Source organism: Suncus etruscus, chromosome 10 (assembly GCF_024139225.1).
Source record: "Suncus etruscus isolate mSunEtr1 chromosome 10, mSunEtr1.pri.cur, whole genome shotgun sequence".
Lineage (NCBI taxonomy): Eukaryota > Metazoa > Chordata > Mammalia > Eulipotyphla > Soricidae > Suncus > Suncus etruscus.
In genome coordinates, this window is record NC_064857.1 from 50634365 (window position 1) to 50653478 (window position 19114).

Below are 19114 nucleotides of genomic sequence, written 5' to 3' on the forward strand. Positions count from 1 at the left end.
CAGAAGGGGAACTAAAATATTAATGTTTAATTAATATATTTTTAGATCTTATGCGTCGTCAAGAAGAACTCAGACGCTTGGAAGAACTCAGAAACCAAGAGCTACAAAAACGAAAGCAAATACAGCTGAGGTAAGAAAAAAAATCTTAGTGTTGGACTGTAAAGTAGTGGAGAACATTGTTTGCATTTTGGAACACCATGTTTATTCCTGGACACTGTAGATCCTCTGGAAGCATGAGGAGCTCCTAAATATCACTGGCTGTGTTTTACCATCCCCCACACACAAAGTCAATGCTAACACATAAAATTGTGGTGTTTTCATTTTATGTTATTTAAAAAAACCTTACTATTGATATTATAAAGAATTTGTGGGGCCGGGTGGTGGCGCTAAAGGTAAGGTGCCTGCCTTGCCTGCGCTAGCCTTGGACGGACCGCGGTTCGATCCCCCGGTGTCCCATATGGTCCCCCAAGCCAGGAGCAACTTCTGAGCGCATAGCCAGGAGTAACCCCTGAGCGTTACCGGGTGTGGCCCCCCCCCAAAAAAAAATTTGTATAAGTTAAAAAATACAGAGGGAAAAATATCAAAAATTTCTTTTGCCTATATGTGGAATTTGGTCTGTGATTATTGTACAGTTATTTAGTTCAGTATTTACAATTTGTTTGCATATGTATATAATTTTTAAATAAGGAATTTTTTACATTATTGCTTATTATTTATTTTTATGAATATGGTCCCCCAAGCCAGCCAGGAGCATATTTAAAAAGAGAGAAAATGGCCTGGGCATTGAAAATTACAGAATTAGGCTTGAGATGAGATTCAGTGCTGAGTGCAAGCCTCATGTAGCTAAGACCCTATGATTGATCCGTGACACTGGGGTGAGGCAGAGAAAACTCAAACAGCGAAATAAAATCTTAGTACTAAATAGAGGTACCTGGGTGGTCAACTTAATAGTTTTGTAAGGAAGATTAGCTGTACTTAGATCAGCAATATTTAATTGTGAAATAATGACTCATTATTTTTTGTTTGTTTGTTTGTTTTTTTGGGGCCACACCTGTTTGATGCTCAGGGGTTACTCCTGGCTAAGTGCTCAGAAATCGTCCCTGGCTTGGGGGGACCTTATTGGACACTGGGGGATCGAACCGCGTTCCTTCCTTGGCTAGCGCTTGCAAGGTAGACACCTTTACCTCTAGTGCCACCTCACTGGCCCCAACTCGTTATTTTTTAAATAATTTTTTTTGTTTTGGGGCCACACCTGATAACACTCAGGGGTTACTCCTGCTCTGCGCTCAGAAATTGCTCCTGGCTTAGGGGACCATATGGGACACCGAGGATCAAACCAAGGTCCATCTACATGGAACACAAATACCATACTGTTGCACTATCACTCTGGCCCTATTCTTTAAATTTTTCCAGGGCCAGAGAGATTCTTTTTTTTTTTTTTTTGGTTTTTGGTTTTTGGGCCACACCCGGCGGTGCTCAGGGGTTACTCCTGGCTCCTGGCTGTCTGCTCAGAAATAGCTCCTGGCAGGCACGGGGGGGGGGGGGGGGGGGGGCATATGGGACACCGGGATTTGAACCAACCATCTTTGGTCCTGGATTGGCTGCTTGCAAGGCAAACACTAACTGTGCTATCTCTCCTGGCCCAGATTCTTTTTTTTTTTTTTTTTAAACTTTATTTATTAATTAATTGATGGATTGGTTGTTGAGCGACACCCAGAGGTACTCGGGTTACTCTTGAGTCTGCACTCAGAAATCACCCTTGGCAGGCTGAGGGACAAGCATATCTGTTTCCAGGAATAGAATTGGGTCTATCCTGGTTGGCCACATGCATGGCGAATGCCCTACCTCTGTACTATTTCTCTGGGTCAAAAAGATTCTGTAGTGAGGTAGGGTATTTGCCTGTAGCCATGTAATTGACTCCGTTCAATGCTAGCATCTCATATGTTTTTCTGAATGTAGAACCTGGAATAAGCCCTGAATACTTATGCATTTGGCCTAAGAACTTTAAAAAAGAGAAAAAAAATCTGGGGCTGGAGAGATAGCATGGAGGTAGGATGTTTGCCTTGCATGCAGAAGGACTGTGGATTGAATCTGGGCATCCCATATTGTGCCCTGAACCTGCCAGGAGCGATTTCTGAGCATAGCAGCCAGGAGAAACCCCTGAGCGCTGCTGGGTATTACCCAAAAACCAAAATTAAAAAAAAAAAAAAAAAAAGGGAAAGAAAAGAAAAAGAATAATCATTTCCCAGACTTTAATTTGGAAATATAAACATAGCCAAACTACAAATGTGTTTTGGGAAAAGATACAAAATTAGTTTTTCTTGTGTAGGATGTAAGTTTCTCATGGGAAATAGTAGAAATAGGGGAAAAACAAAGCCCAAAAAGTTTCTTCACAGTATGATCATCAGTATCGCTTCACCTATTTTTTTTTTTTTTTTTATGGTTTTTGGGTCACACCCAGCAGTGCTCAGGGGTTATTCCTGGCTCCAGGCTCAGAAACTGCTCCTGGCAGGCACGGGGGACCATATGGGGCGCCAGGATTCGAACCGATGACCTCCTGCATGAAGAGCAAACGCCTTACCTCCATGCTATCTCTCCGGCCCCCTGCTTCACCTATTTTTATATCTCATTTAATATATCAATGATTTGGAACAATATATTGGAACACATTGTCTTGGTACAATGGTTATTTTTTTCAAGCCTAATTTAAAATTTGATGACTGAGCAGGCAACATTTTTGTACTGGAAAAATAAAAAAATTCTCCAGAACTACAAGTCAGAAACTGTATTGAGTGACATTTATTGTTTTCTAAATCTTCTCAGTAGTTCTAATATAGCCTACTTTTTAACACCATTTTGGGGGGTGAGGGTGTTATGATTGTTGATGCCCAGGGATTATTCTTGCCTTTGCACTTACAAATCACTACTGAAAACCTACTTGCTTTGGTGAAACTTCAACTTCTTTGTTCTTTCAATATAAAATCTTTTTTTTTTCTTTTCTTTTTTTTTTTTTCTTTTCTTTCTTACAATATAAAATCTTATTTAAGGGGCCTGGGCGATAGTATAGTTGGTAGTGTGTTTGCCTTGCACAAGACTTGTTCGGGTTCAATCTTCGGCATCCTATATGGTCCCCCAAGTATCTCCAGGAGCAATTCCGGAGCACAGGGCCAGGTGTAACTTACCCAATCAGCAGCATTGGGTGTGGCCCAAACCCGCCCAAATAACTTACTTATATTATACTTTTTACTCTTTTTTTTTTTGGTTTTTGGGCCACACCCATTTGAAGCTCAGGGGTTACTCCTGGCTATGCGCTCAGAAATCACCCCTGGCTTGGGGGGACCATATGGGACACCGGGGGATCGAACTGCGGTCCATCCGCTTGCAAGGCAGACACCTAACCTGTAGCGCCACCTTCCCGGCCCATGCTTTTTACTCTTGATATTACACTTTTTTGGGGGGGTTTTGGGTCACACCTGGCAATACTCAGGGTTTACTCCTGCTCCATGCTCAGAAATTGCTCAGGGGCCATATGGGATGACAGGATTTGAACCACCAACCTTCTGCATGCAAGGCAAATGCCCTACCTCTATGCAGATTATCTCTCCGGCCCTTGATACAAATTTTTGTTTTGTTTTGTTTTGTTTTTGGGCCACACCCGGCGGTGCTCGGGTTACTCCTGGCTGTCTGCTCAGAAATAGCTCCTGGCAGGCACGGGGTACCATATGGGACACCGGGATTCGAACCAACCACCTTTGGTTCTGGATCGGCTGCTTGCAAGGCAAATGCCGCTGTGCTATCTCTATATATATCTATATATATCTATCTATATATATCTCTCTATATCCCTTGATATAATATTTAACAGCTATTTATTTCAATATAGCATTGTGTCCTGTGTGCCTCAACATAAAAGAAGGTAGTGTAGTAAATTACAGAGAAAAATTTTAAAGGCGGTAGGGCGGTTCAGAAGGACATTGTGAAGGTTGTCCGTTTCGTTCCTCTGTGCTTCACTCATGGTCCCTTTAGCACAGCCAGTAATAGACTCTTCCTTAACATTGCTGTGTGGCACAAGACTCCTACACACACACACACACACACACACACACACTGCTTCACTCATGGTCCCTTTAGCACAGCCAGTAATAGACACACACACACACACACACACACACACTGCTTCACTCATGGTCCCTTTAGCACAGCCAGTAATAGACACACACACACACACACACACACACACACACACACTGCTTCACTCATGGTCCCTTTAGCACAGCCAGTAATAGACACACACACACACACACACACACACACACACACACACACACACACACACACACACACACACACACACACACTGCTTCACTCATGGTCCCTTTAGCACAGCCAGTAATAGACTCTTCCTTAACATTGCTGTGTGGCACAAGATTCCTACAGACACACACACACACACACACACACACACACGAAGCTTTGAGGAGAGTGACTGATTATAGGGGAATGAAAAAAATCAAGATAGTGCTGGATATGTCTCAAAGACGTTAGAACATAAAGAAGGTAGGAGCCAGTTTGAAAGAGATCATAATCATAGTTCACTGAATTTTGAGAGTGAAAAAAAATCACAAAATTAGACTTTAATTTAAATGTTTAATTAATTAAATTTAATTAAACATTTAATTAAATGTTAATGTTAAATGTTAATGACTTTCTACCGAATTGAGTATCTAAATAGAGGCAAAAGACCAGCTTTTTTAATTAGTATTGGATCAGTGAGAGAAAATTATCAATAGCGAAACACTGCAGTAAGATTTGTTAGATTTTAGCAATGGGTGCTAAAGTTGATTAGTGCTTCCCTGTTCCATACTTTTTACAATCCTGTTTTGATAGTTTGGGTTTTTTTTTTTTTGGTGGTTGTTGTTGTTTTTTTGTTTTGTTTCTTGCCTTTGGTGGGGAGGGCATACTCAATCCTGCCCAGATGTTATCCTTGGTTCTGAGCTCATGCATTAGTCACTCCTGGCAGAGCTCTGGGGAATCTTAAGGGATGTTGGGGATTGAACCTGGTTGGCCATGTGCAAGCGTGCAGGCAATCACCTTACCCCACTATACTTTTGTACTGTATTTTTGGAGGGGGTGAGTTGGGTTTTTGGGCCACACTCAGTGGTGCTCAGGGGCTATTCTTGACTCTGTGCTCAAAAATCACTCCTAGTAAGCTCAGGGGACCATATGAGATACTGGGGATCAAACCGAAGTTCGTCTTGGGTCCACTGTCCTCAAGTTCGTTTTGGGTCCACTGTCCTCAAGGCAAATGCCCTCCCGCTGTGCTGTTGTTTTGATTTCTTTAATTTGTTATAAAGGATTGATGCTAGTTGAAGAAATAAAAGTTTAGTAAGACAATCATTAGCCATATGTTTGTCATTATGTAACTGTAACATGAATGATTTTTTTAGCTTGAAATAAAATAATTGATATGGCTTACATTTCAAGTAAGCTAAAATTTTAATTAAAAAATATTTTAGACACGAGGAAGAACATCGTCGTCGAGAGGAAGAAATGATTAGACACAGAGAACAGGAAGAACTCAGGCGACAGCAAGAGGGCTTTAAGCCAAACTATATGGAAAATGTAAGTAAAGTGTTAGTAAACTAAAATAATTTTATATTCTCAAGGCAGATCGTATATATTTAGAATTTCTTGGGTTTTGCTATTTATGGTTGTTTTAAAACCTTTCTGCATTTGTCATGTCTGTTAGACTAAACTTTTTTTAACCTCATAGGTGTGAATATAATAAGTTTCTGAGAAAGTATTGTTTTTTCATAAATTTTCCCCATTAGTCTTTATATATATATATTCCTTAGATTAAATAATTTGACCAATTCATCACTTCCATCTGATTTTTCACCATTTCTTGATAGAAAACATCTGTTATCATAGAAGTAGGCCATTAATGTGCTAATAATTATCAATATATAGCCTTTTTATCTTTAAGTATACTTTCTGTGAATTTTTATTTAAAACCCTATTAGGTTCCTATGATGTCAAAGTATTTCAGGGGCTGGGAGAATAGCACACCTGATAGGACATTTACTTTGCATGAGGCTGATCTAGATTAGATTCCTAGCATTCCATATGGTCCCTAGCCTGCCAGGAATGATTTCTGAGTGCAGAGCCAGGAATAACTCCACAACACTAATGGGTATGGACAAACAACAACAAAAAATTATTTCAGTGCCTATCTCTAAAGAACACTGACTTCTTTGTATCATTTTGTTTGTTTGGTTTGTATTGGGGCCACACCCAGAAGCACTCAGGGGTTACTCCTGGCTCTGCTCAGAAATCACTCTTGTCAGGCTCGGGGGACCATATGGAATGCTGGGATTCGAACCACTGTCAGTCCTGGATTGGCTGCTTGCAAGGCAATCGCTATACCATCTCTCCAGCCCCCTACTTCATTATATCTTTAAAACTAGTTAAAGCCTCCAAATTTTTAACATTGTATAAATACAGTATTTCCTCATTTTAAACACTCGGGTTTATTAAATTTACAATTTATTTAAAATAAAAGCTCCCCATTTGGTTTTTTGGGCCATACCCATCAGTGCTCACTAGTAGTTTTGACTCTGTGCTCAGGAGTGGTCTCTGGCAGTTTTCAGGAACCAGATATGGTGTCAGGTAGGTGGGGTTGTATATAAAGCATGCATCTTTTATTTATTTATTTGGTCCTCCAATTCACAATACAGACCAGGCAAAGGGGTGCATTTACTGTACCTCTATACAGTCAGTGTAAAGAACACAGACTGTGATAAGAATTGGGAGGCCTTATCTTTTTTTTTTTTTTTTTTCGATTTTATATATATAAAAAACCTTTCACCAGTGCAACATTCCCATGACCAATATCCCAAGTGTCCTTCCTCGCCACCCCACATGGGCTTGTACTCTAGACAGGCTTTCAAAACTTCCCTTATTCAGTCACATTTTGTTATGATAGTTCTCAGTGTAATTATTTCTGTGACTACTCTAAACGATCCCTGTGGTGGGCCACGTATTGTATTTGTATCTGTTTTGTTTCTTCATTGCAAAATAAGATATATTATGCAGTATGCATAAGAATTCGTTCATAAGTTTTGTTTTTACTATAGTCAGACCCTCCAATGGTCTGAGGGACAGTGAACTGGCCCCCTGTTTAAAAAGTTTGAGGACCCCTGCCTTAAAGCATGCATCTTAATCTTTGTATCTTTCTAGCCTTTGAATTTGAGGTTGTTGGGTTTTTTTTTAATTAATTTTTAAGGAAACATCTTTTTTTTGGGGGGGCATTTGGGTTTTTGGGCCACACCCGGTAACACTCAGGGGTTACTCCTGGCTATGCGCTTAGAAGTCACTCCTGGCTTTGGGGACCATATGGGACACCGGGGGATCGAACTGTGGTCTGTCCTAGGCTAGCGCTGAGAAGGCAGACACCTTACCTCTAGCGCCACCACGCCGGCCCCCAAGGAAACATCTTAAGTCAGAGTGATAGTATGGGGTTAAGGTATTTGCCTTGCACACAGCCAACTCTGGATTGGCCCTTGACACTGTTCATGATTCCCTGAGCTCAGAGGCAAGAAAAAACAATGAGTACTGCTGTTCAGGACCCAAAAAGGAGAAAAAAAAGGAAACACCATCTTATAGACTATCTCATATCCTAAGTTTTAGAGATTTATTGTTACCTAAAATTGTTGTAATATGTGAACATGAAATGCTATCTAACTCATGTTTTATTTAGGGGAGGCAAAATAGTGGATCTAACAAGAATACTTCAGCCATGCTAAAAACTATTCAGGTCTGAATCATAATTACTAATTCTGTTGTTCATTTAGATTTAATATAAGTTTATAAATAATTATACTGGAGGTGGGTGAGAATTTTTCATTTGTAGGCACACTCAAGCAGTGCTTAAAGCTTGTTCTTGACTGTGCTCAGGGAAAACTTGGGTAGCCATATGTGGTGTCAGTTGGCTGTGTGAAAGGCAATCGTAATATACAATCTTCATCTTCTTGAAAAATATTTTAGTGATACTTTTTGGGGGGGGTATCTGTTGAATAATTTTTCAGATTAAGTATATTTTGGATTCAAGTTATCAGTTCCCTTTTGACCTCCTTTGCTTTTGTTTTTCTATCCAGAAAGATTTTAAACATTTTTACTAGGGGCTGGAGAATACAGTGGTTAAGGTGCTTGCCTTGCATGAAGCCAACATGGATTTGATCCCGGGCATCCCTCAAGGTTCTGTAGCCCTGAGTTCAGCTGGTTTGTTGTAGTGGTTCCCACCCCCAAAAACAAACATACAAGGCCCCCAATTATTTTAGTTGAAAGAAAGAGGTAGAGATGGCTAAAGACCTGGAACACATGTCTAATATGTGTTGAATTAATTAGATTTAATTCCTGGCTTCCCTTGGTGGCTTCCAAATAGCACCACTATTTTGTGGACTGTGGCAGTGGTCAGCCTACAGAGTCTGGTGTAGGAGTAAGACTCTCAGTGTCCTAGGTCACTGCTTGCCCACTCTCTTCCCTCCTCTCCTCTCCCTAAAATGCCAGAAAGTAAAACACAGAAATGTTAATCCTTACTGGAGAAGCTACAAATTATTTTCTTGCCTTCCATTAACCTTGTTGAATGTGGCATTTAAACTCATTTTTAATTTGTTATATCATTAAAGTTTAATTTGATTTTATATGTATATAGTTTGGAATAGATTTTTGTATGTATGTATGTATGTATTTAGGTTTTGGGGCTACACCTAGCAATTCTCAGGGGATACTCCGGGCTCTGCGCTCAGGGATCACATCTGGTGGGCTCAGGGCACTATATGGGATGCCAGGGATTGAACCTGGGTCAGTCACCTGAAAGACCAGCACCCTACCCACTGTGCTATCTCTTTGACCCCTGGAAGTTATTTTTTTCTAATTTAATTTTTTGTTTTGTTTTGGGGCCATACTTGGTGGCACTTGGGTTACTCCCGTCTCTGTGCTCAGAAATGGATCATGGTAAGACTCAAAGGACCATTTGGGATGCTGGGGATTGAACCTGGATCTGTCCCGGGTTATCTACATGCAAAGCAAATGCCCTACCACTGTGCTATCCTTTAGCCCTTGATTTTTTTTTTTTTGGAGGAGGGGTCCCTATCCCTCGTTATATTCTGTGGTTAATCCTGGCTTTGCGTTCATCATTCCTAGAGGTGCTGGGGGATAATATGTGATGCAGGGGGTCCAACCTGGGTTGGCTTTGTGCTAGGCAATTGCCTTTCCTGTTGCTGTATTACCTCTCTGGCCCCGACTTTTGAATTCTATTACAAAACTTTTGAAGATGAAATTTTAGACACACTTTTAAAGTATTTTTGCATTCTTTTTTTCCCTTTAATATAGAATATCAACGTAATTGACTTTTTGAACCTGTGGTTTTGGATATGTTATTTGAATATAAATCTTTTGGTTTACATTTGAATAGAAGTCTTTTTGGTGAGGTTGTTATAAAAAGTGGAATGGAGCCATGTACAAAACATACTTGAACATTACTGGAAAGTAATTTCATCATCAAATTAAAGCAAAATGATGTTACCTGTGATATTTCATAAAGATGCTTTATCTTTAAGGAACTAAAATTAAACATTTTATTTACTTGAATATTTTATATAAAATGCATTTTTTTTCTTTTTGTAGGGGGGCCTTCCGGTAGAGATCAGAAAGCCTACTAGACAAATTCTAAAAGAGCAGTAACACTAAAATGCCTATTGTTGATGGTTTTAAGTTTTAGAATTTTTTTTGGCATAGATTTTACATTGTTCATAATGTCATAGATAAGGGAATTAGATAAAAATATTGACATTTATATTCTGCTAAGAATGGTTAGTTGGCTTAGTATCTTAAACTTTATTAGACTCTAGTCTTTGAAATTATTCTCTAGCTTTTAAGACATCTTTTTTTTTTTTTTGGTTTTTGGGCCACACCCCACGGTGCTCAGGGGTTACTCCTGGCTCTATGCTCAGAAATAGCTCCTGGCAGGCACAGGGGACCATATGGGACATCGGGATTCGAACCAACCATTGGTCCTGGATCGGCTGCTTGCAAGGCAAACGCCTCTGTGCTATCTCTCCGGGCCCAAGACATCTATTTTTTTAATGATTATTGTCATTTAAAGATACAGTATTAGTAACATTTTATTCAAGACTATTTGGAAATGTTGCTACAACTTGACTTAATTTTAATTTAAAGACAGTTGTATATTTAAAACTAATTTTAGGTTTTAGAGATTGAGTATACAGCCAGAGGTTATTTACCTTGAAAGCTGCTGGCCTAAATTCAATATCCGGCATACTATATGGACCCCTACCTCTGTCAGGAATAACTTCTGAGTACACAGCCAGATGTGGTCATAATCCCCAACTTTCAGCAGTGGATAGTTTTTGAATGTACATTGAATTTACAGATGTAAAAGTACTCTATTTATAGCATTTCAAAAGTAGATTATGAAAATTAGATGATAAGTACATAGTTATGTATTTGAAATGTTTAAAAATATTTTCAATCAGTTGTTTAAAGCATATGTTGAGTATTTAATGCTTAGAGTAAATTTAACTAGAATAGCGGTGTGCAGACTGTACTACAGGCTGCAACCCATTTTTAATTACCATACCAAACAGTTTTAAAATGGTGTGTATATTTTTAAAGGTTTTGATGGAAAAAGTGTTAAAATAAACAAGTTGCAGAAGTATTTGTGATCCACAAAACCTAAAATATTTGACTCTTTGGCTTCTTACAGGAAACTTTGGCTGCACTTTGTGCTGGAAAGATTGTGCTTTCAATTTTTTTAAACTGAAAAGTTACCTATGTGTTCTTAGATTTCTGGAATTACCATATTTAAGGTATTATGTAATAATGAATTTAAATTTCCTAAGGAAATAGTATTCTATTTTTAGATTTTATTTTTGCCATTATAAATTGTGAATTTACTTAACATTTTCTCATTTTGTTATCATTTGCTTTCTAATTTTATAATGTTTGTTCATATCAATAAATCAAGTAAAAATTTTTTTGACACAAACACTTTGCAGGTCTGAACTGCCTGTGTTACTGGATAAAAGTATTGCGTCAGTTGCTTATCAGTTACTTTGTAAATTGCCTCCAATAAAATGTAAAACAATCTTAATGTTTGCTTTTGAAATCTTTGAAATTAGGCCCTTTTATGTGCTTTCTCTTTTCCATTGTTCAGTTTATAGGAAGGAATCAGAATGGTAAGTGTTTATCTTGCCCAAGTAGTAATGATTCTATTTTTTTTTCATCTCTTTTCTTTCTAGCAATTCCTATTAGAAATATTCCTTTGTTGTTAACTATGAGCAGCTGAGATCTGTATTTTTTTTTTTTTTTGTGGTTTTTGGGTCACACCCGGCAGTGCTCAGGGGTTACTCCTGGCTCCATGCTCAGAAATTGCTCCTGGCAGGCACGGGGGACCATATGGGATGCTGGGATTCGAACCGATGACCTCTTGCATGAAAGGCAAACGCCTTACCTCCATGCTATCTCTCCAGCCCGAGAGATCTGTATTTTTAATGTAACGAAGGTTGAAAGAGAAGAGTTTCTATCATATCAGTCCTTAACAGCTGGAAGTTCCCGTTTTTATTTGGTTACGTTAGACTTTAAACTGATTGGTGGTAATCTTTTTTGATTATAAATTGAGGGTATTGCCTTTATGACTACCACCTAACTTTTTTTTTTTTTTTTTTTTTTGGTTTTTGGTTTTTGGGCCACACCCGATAACGCTCAGGGGTTACTCCTGGCTATGTGCTCAGAAGTTGCTCCTGGCTTGGGGGACCATATGGGACACCGGGGGATCGAACCGCGGTCCGTCCTAGGCTAGCGCAGGCAAGGCAGGCACCTTACCTTTAGCGCCACCGCCCGGGCCCCTACCACCTAACATTTTTAAACTATCTTAAAAGATGCATTTTTTACCTGGAGACTTTATAATACATTTAAATACATGTAAATACATATGTTTGGTTTATTAATTTGGGGGCCACATTTGGAATTGCTCAGTTACTTCAGCTCTGTGCTTAGGGCATTATGTGCAGTGCTTGGGATCGGATCCAACCCAGGTCAGCCTTGTACTATGCACATGCCTTATCCATTATACTCTCTCCCTGTGCTCTAGAAATTAATTTTTATCAAAATGTATTTGAACTATGTTTTTTTTTTTTTTTTTTGGTTTTTGGGCCACACCCGTTTGACGCTCAGGGGATACTCCTGGCTAAGCGCTCAGAAATTGCCCCTGGCTTGGGGGAACCATATGGGACGCCGGGGGGGGGGGGGGGGGATCGAACCACGGTCTGTTCCTTGGCTAGCGCTTACAAGGCAGATACCTTATGTCTAGCGCCACCTTCCCGGCCCCTGAACTATGTTTTAGATAATAGTTTCTGGTTTGAAATTTTTACTTTAATCTCCCTGTCTTACAAGGTGAATCTGAATGTTACAAGAATTTTACTATTGTCTTGTGATTGTTTTTCAAAAAAGATTGCTCTAATACTGTGGAATACTATTTTAAATACTCAAGTACCAAAGTGTATCTCTCGTTCTGTGGATATAGTGTCCTTGGAGTAAAGGAGAAATACTTAATGAAGTTTTGTATTATATACTTTGCTCTTTGGGAAAAACATTAATGTAAAAAATAAGCATTTAGGGCCCGGAGAGATAGCACAGCGGCATTTGCCTTGCAAGCAGCCGATCCAGGACCAAAGGTGGTTGATTCGAATCCCGGTGTCCCATATGGTCCCCCGTGCCTGCCAGGAGCTATTTCTGAGCAGACAGCCAGGAGTAACTTACCCCTGAGCACCGCCGGGTTTGGCCCAAAAACCAAAAAAATAAAATAAAATAAGCATTTATTTTAGTTTTATTAGTTGTAAACTTTACTTAGGAAAATTGGACATCAAATTGTTTTAAAACTTGAGAGGTCTTTCTGCTGGAATAAATATTAATGTTCCATTTTAAATAAAAATAATCCTTCAGGGGCCGGAGAGATTGCATGGACGTAGGGCGTTTGCCTTGCATGAAGAAGGACAGTGGTTTGAATCCAGGCATCCCATATGGTCCCCTGAGCACTGCCAGATGTGACATCCCCCCGAAAAAATATTTTTAGAAGTCATTTTTTATTTATTATAAAAATAGACCTCAAGGATTATTATTGTTGTTGTTATTTTTTGTTATTATTTTTATGTTGTCCCTTTAATTTGCCTTGGTGGTTATGCTTCTTTGTTGAGCTATTGCATTGTAGCTTCCTGGGGTGTTTAAATAAAAGTGCTGCAAAAAGTATTAAGGGAATTAACCAGAGTCTAGGTAATGCCCCTTTCTTAGTAACGTTTTTGAGGGTTTGTTAAAAATGTATTTTTAGGGCCGGAGAGATACCGTGGAGCTAGGACGTTTGCTTTGCATGCAGAAGGACAGTGGTTCGAATCCTGGCATCCCCTATGGTTCCCTGAGCCTGCCAGTAGTGATTTCTGAGTGTAGAGCCAGGAGAAACCCCTGAGCACAGACGGATGTGACCCCAAAACCAAAATAAATAAATAAATATGTGTTTTTAAGGGGCTGGAACGATAGCACAGCGGTAGGGCGTTTGCCTTGTCCTTGGCTGACCCAGGCTGAACCTTGGTTCGATTTCCAGCATCCCATATGCACATCTCTTTGGTAGTTCTTTTCTACAAATTGGCTCCTAAAAGTTGTTGGTTTTTAGGGCCCGGAGAGATAGCACAGCGGTGTTTGCCTTGCAAGCAGCCGATCCAGGACCAAAGGTGGTTGGTTCAAATCCCGGTGTCCCATATGGTCCCCTGTGCCTGCCAGGAGCTATTTCTGAGCAGACAGCCAGGAGTAACCCCTGAGCAACACTGGGTGTGGCCCAAAAATAACAAACAAACAAACAAACAAAAGTTGTTGGTTTAGGGGCAAGAGAGGTAGCACAGCAATAGGCTATTTGCCTTGTATGCAGCCTGTCTAGGAGAGACCTTGGTTTGATCCCCTGGCGTCCCATATGGTCCCCCCAGCCAGCAGCAATTTCTGAGCCCATAGCCAGGAGTAACTCCTGAGCATCACAGGGTGTGGCTCAAAAAGGAAAGAAAAAGAAAACTAGTTTCTGTTTCTGTAGATTTTATTTTTTGAAAATTTTAATATGAAACAGTCAAATTTCTTAGGGGACTTTTATAGCCTCTTTGTCATCCTCATTTTATGAGATTTATTGATAAATATTTTGCTTTACATTTTGGTAATCTGATTTATCTGTGACCTGCTTGGCAGGTTATTTATTCAGCATGTCAGTTCCAGCGTTTGGTCATGATGGTGCAAACTGAAGGGAAAATAAGTAAAATGTGGTAACCTTGCATATTTGTACTTCTGTGAAATTTTTTGTTAATGTAGTTACATTTATTTACTGAAATAATTGACTTACAGACTAGAGAAATTTTTGGAATAACTTGTAGTTGAAAAATATAAAGCAAATGTTCATAATTACATAAACTCTAAAGTCTTTAATATTGTTGCAACTTGGGGTATTTGGGTTGATAATTTTACCAGCTGTGGGTATTTTTTTTTTATAATTCAATATAGGTTATTTAATAATAGTTATGTAGGGTGAACTTAAATTTTTTATGAAGGCGGCAAAATGAATATACTCACTATTTTAATTCCTGTTTTATAATAGATGTAAAGTGGACTTTCAGGTGAACTTGCTGACTTATATCTTAAGATTATACATCTGTATGTTGCAGGACCTTTGGTGCTTCCTAGGACATGTGCTAGGGATCACCTCTCCTCCCTCCCAAGTGGTTGTTTGGGGCCTTTACACTGTACCCAGCAATTGGGGACCAGGGTATTTGTACGGTATATGCTTTACGATCTCTGGTTCCTTTCATTCATATTTAAAAGTTTTCTGTCTTAACCAGGTTAAAATCATTATTGATATCCTTATACTTTGTCATTTATATCATAACATACTTTAAGTTTCCATTTAGAATAAACAGTGTTGGGATTGGGGAGCTAAAAGGTAATTGAGATTATTAGAGTTATGCGATGAGGCCTTAGCTTGATGCCCGGCACTTCGTAATCCACTTACACATTTGACTGTGGTTCCTATTGAAAAAAATGAACAACATCCTAATATCTACTAGAACTGAATAGAGGAATTAAGTGAATTAAGCCCCAATGTTCTGCTCTTTAGGATTTTGGAGTTTTTTTTTGTTTTGGGGGTGGGGGGTTGGTTTTTGTTCCACACCGGTAACACTTAAGGGTTTCTCCTGACTTGGGGGACCATATGGGACACAGGGGATTGAGCTATGGTTTCTCCTGGGTCAGCCTCGTGCAAGGAAAACACCCTTCTGCTGCGCCACTGATCTGGCCCTGATTTTGGAGTATTTTGAGTGCAGTTAGAGAGAGTTGAAAGACTGGAAAATTTCAAGAAGAATTTGTACTATGTAGAGTTGAGATATTAACTGAGTAGTCACACAATTGTTAAAATTATTGCTATTATTTTTGCTTATGATTGATATGAATGGATTGTGATTGCAGGATATAGGTTTAACTCATGTTTTAATTTAATATGGTAAGTTCTAATCAGTGTGGATTGAGGATTATCTTTTAGTATTCACCTTTTTTGAGGGGTTGAAATTATAATTCAATAAAATTTTTAATTTAGTATTTTCAATTTCTGGGAATGGGAGGACTCAAAATAACTTGTTACTTCTATTTTATGAATTCTTTCTTGACTTTATACTTGGAGCCTGTCTTAGGAGATACCCTATAGGGTTAAGAGATTGTATATAGAAAATATTTTTAGGCTAATCGGTATCTGTATTTCATATGAAGGACATGGAACTTCATATTATCTCCTGAAATAATTTTATATATATCTGCAAGATGTTAATCTCAGATTTCTAATGTGTGGTTGTATATGTGCTCTGCTGACAAAGTGCTTTTTTTTCAGTTTTAATCAGTATAAACATGACAGCTTCCAAAGATTTCTTATAATTTCTAATAATTAATTGAAAACCTATGGGTAAGTTTTTATTTTATCTCTTGATATCTTCTATATTGTAACCACCTTAAATAATGTCTATTTTTGTATTTTCCCTTTTTCTTTATTGGTAATTATGGTTTTCTTTAAATCCTGATTTCAAATAAGTGATGTACAGCTGCATTGTAGTTTTTTCCTCTTATATGATTTTGAATTTAATTTAGTTAACTAAGAAATATGTAACTTTTTATAATTTCAGAGCTTTTGATAAACTATCACATGCAGTAAGACAGTTTTATCTATTAAATAGCATGTAATTCTTTAGCCAGATACACTGTTATTTTCTTCTTTCCATTGGACTAGTTTGTAATTGGTTGTAGTACAATTCATATTTGTTTTTTTGTTTCAGTATTTTCATACTTTCACATCCTCTGGTCATGATAGGTATTTTGACTGATATAATGAGATAGTAGATAAAAGAAATGCTAACAGAACTTCGGTAAGAAAATATTAAAACTGTTGTTTGTGTTTATGGCTGATGCTGATGTTTTTGTGAGTTTAGGATGCGATAACTACATTTAAGGGATAATTTAGTATTTCTTTTTTTTTTGTTGTTTTATTTTTGGGGGGGGGGTGTCATACTCGGCAGTGCTCAGGAATTACTCCTGGCTCTATGCTCATAAATTATTTCTGACAGGCACAGAGGACCATAAGGGATGCCGGGATTCGAAACATCATTGGTCCTGGATCGGCTGCACGCAAGGCCTTACCACTGTGCTATCTCTCCAGCCCTAATTTAGTAGTTCTAATTACTCAGTTTTTAAAAGTTTCTTCAGGACTGGAGCCGTAGGTCAAGAGGTAGGGGATCTACCTTGCAAATGCTCGTCTAGGAAGGACCGACCAAGGTTTGATTTCCACGGCGTCCCATATGGTCCTTCAAGCCAGGAGCAATTTCTGAGCACATAGCCAGAGTAACCCCTGAGCGTCATCAATCTGTCCCAAAAAATAAAAAAGAAAAAAAACAAAAAGTATTTCTTCATTGAATTTACCATGACAGTTGACAATGATGATCTTGAAACATTCTTCAGGTATATTGATTAAATACAAAATTCTCAGTTGAATATATTTGTTTGAAAATTTTTTGTCTTGATACTCCCTTCTGGTGTTATATGCAACAAAATACAATTTGCCTTTAGTTAGAAAGCCACCTTTTTTGCGATCCTTGATTTTGCCAAGTCTAAGTGATACGATTTAAGAACAAATTTTCATGGTCCCAGAATATTGTTCCTAGGTTATATAAATCAGCTATATATATATATATATATATATATATATATATATATATATATATATATATATATATATATATATAAAATATGTATGAGACTGTGGTCCATGGTACCAAAAATAATCCGAGACAGACTCAAAAATTCCACTGTTGAGTGAATCTAGTTTAAGAGGTACACATTTATTTTTGATAGTGAGTCAAGAGTCACCTTTGTAGTATTTATTGGTCCTTATTTCTGATATGTTTATAAAGTAATAAATTTTATTATTCACAACTTTAATAATAATTAGAACTTAATTTATTCATAAGGATACATTAAAGAACAGTTTTATAGAGCAAAATAGAGGAGAAATGGATATTTCCTGTATAGTCTACTAGTGCTTTATGATCTGAATTCCATAACACCGTTTGGCATATGTTAAAATTGCTAAATCTGGGGCCTGAGAAATAGCACAGCGGTGTTTGCCTTGCAAGCAGCCAATCCAGGACCTAAGGTGTTTGGTTCGAATCCCGGCATCCCATACGGTCCCCCGTGCCTGCCAGGAGCTATTTCTGAGCAGACAGCCAGGAGTAACATCTGAGCATCGCCAGGTATGGCCCAAAAACCAAAAAAAAAAAAAAAAAAAACAAAAAGTAAATCTACATAGACAAAAACTCATCATCATACTTTACATGAAGTGCCACTCTTGGGATTAATTGCAAACAAACTGGGATTTGATAATGACATTTATTCACTGCTCTGGATTCTTGCAGAATAGTTAGCTTCCCTGAAAATCCATTATGTTCTGCATATGCTACCCCTACTTCTCCTCAAACCCTTTGGAACCACTGATGCCTTTAATTATCCCTATTGGTTTTCCTTTTTCAGAATTTCTTTTTCTTTTCTCTTTTTTCTTCTCCCTTCTCCCCCTCCCCCTTCCCCTTTCTCTCCCCCTCCCCCTTCCCCTTTCTCTCTCCCTCTCCCCCACTCCCTCTCTTCATCGCGTGCCTGCCACACCTGTTGATGCTCAGGGTTTACTCCTAGCTATGCGCTCAGAAATTGCTCCTGGCTTTCAGGGGGATCAAACCACGGTCTGTCCTAGGTTATCGCTTGCTAGGTGTTTGCAAGGCAGACTCCTTACCTCTAGTGCCATTGCTCCAGCCCCCCTCCCCCCCTCCCTCCCTCCCTCCCTCCCTCCCTCCCTCCCTCCCTCCCTCCCTCCCTCTTTCCTTCCTTTCCTTCCTTCTCTTATTTTTTGTTGCAATCCTTGGTGATATTCAGGAATTACTCTTGGTGATGCTCAGGTAATATGGGATACCGGTGATGCAAGCATGTATGTAAGGCAAGTGCCCTACCAGTTATATCATCGCTCCTGCTCACTTCTACATAATTTCTTAAACTGAGATTTACATATTACGGAGTTTTTTTTTTTAGTCTTCAAGTGTCCTCTAGATCTTTTCTTGACTTGATAGCTCATTTCTTTTTAATACTTAGCATTGTTCCATTGTTTTTGATATATCACTCTTTGCTACTAAAGGATATTTTGGTTGCTTCCAAGTTTCATCAATTAATTCTGAATAAAGCTGCTGTAAGTATCAGCCTGTAGGCTTTTGTATGGACAAGTTTCAAATCCTTTGTGTAAATATTGAGGAGCAAGATGCTGCATCTTATGGTAAGAATTTGTAATTTTGTGTGAAACTTGAATTGTCTTTTAGAGGCTATTCAATTTTTTTTCTACCAACAGTGAATGAGAACTACTTGTTTCTCACTTGCCAGAATTTCATCTTGATAGTGTTTAAGATAGTCATTGTCATTGGTATGTTATGTTGCTTAA

At 38.6% G+C, this 19114-nt stretch overlaps 1 protein-coding gene and 1 non-coding gene across 2 annotated transcripts in view; one reads left to right on the forward strand and one right to left on the reverse strand.

Moving 5' to 3' along the window:
• PSPC1 (paraspeckle component 1) overlaps positions 1-19114 on the forward strand; it is a 64969-nt gene that overhangs the window by 31834 nt on the left and 14021 nt on the right. The window contains exons 5-6 of the mRNA XM_049782568.1: positions 46-130; positions 5517-5622. Coding sequence (XP_049638525.1) covers positions 46-130; positions 5517-5622 — 191 coding nt within the window. The remainder of the gene's footprint in view (positions 1-45; positions 131-5516; positions 5623-19114) is intronic.
• Positions 9688-9749, reverse strand: LOC126021005 (U7 small nuclear RNA). The gene has a single exon (XR_007499633.1). It is a non-coding gene; the product is annotated as a U7 small nuclear RNA (small nuclear RNA).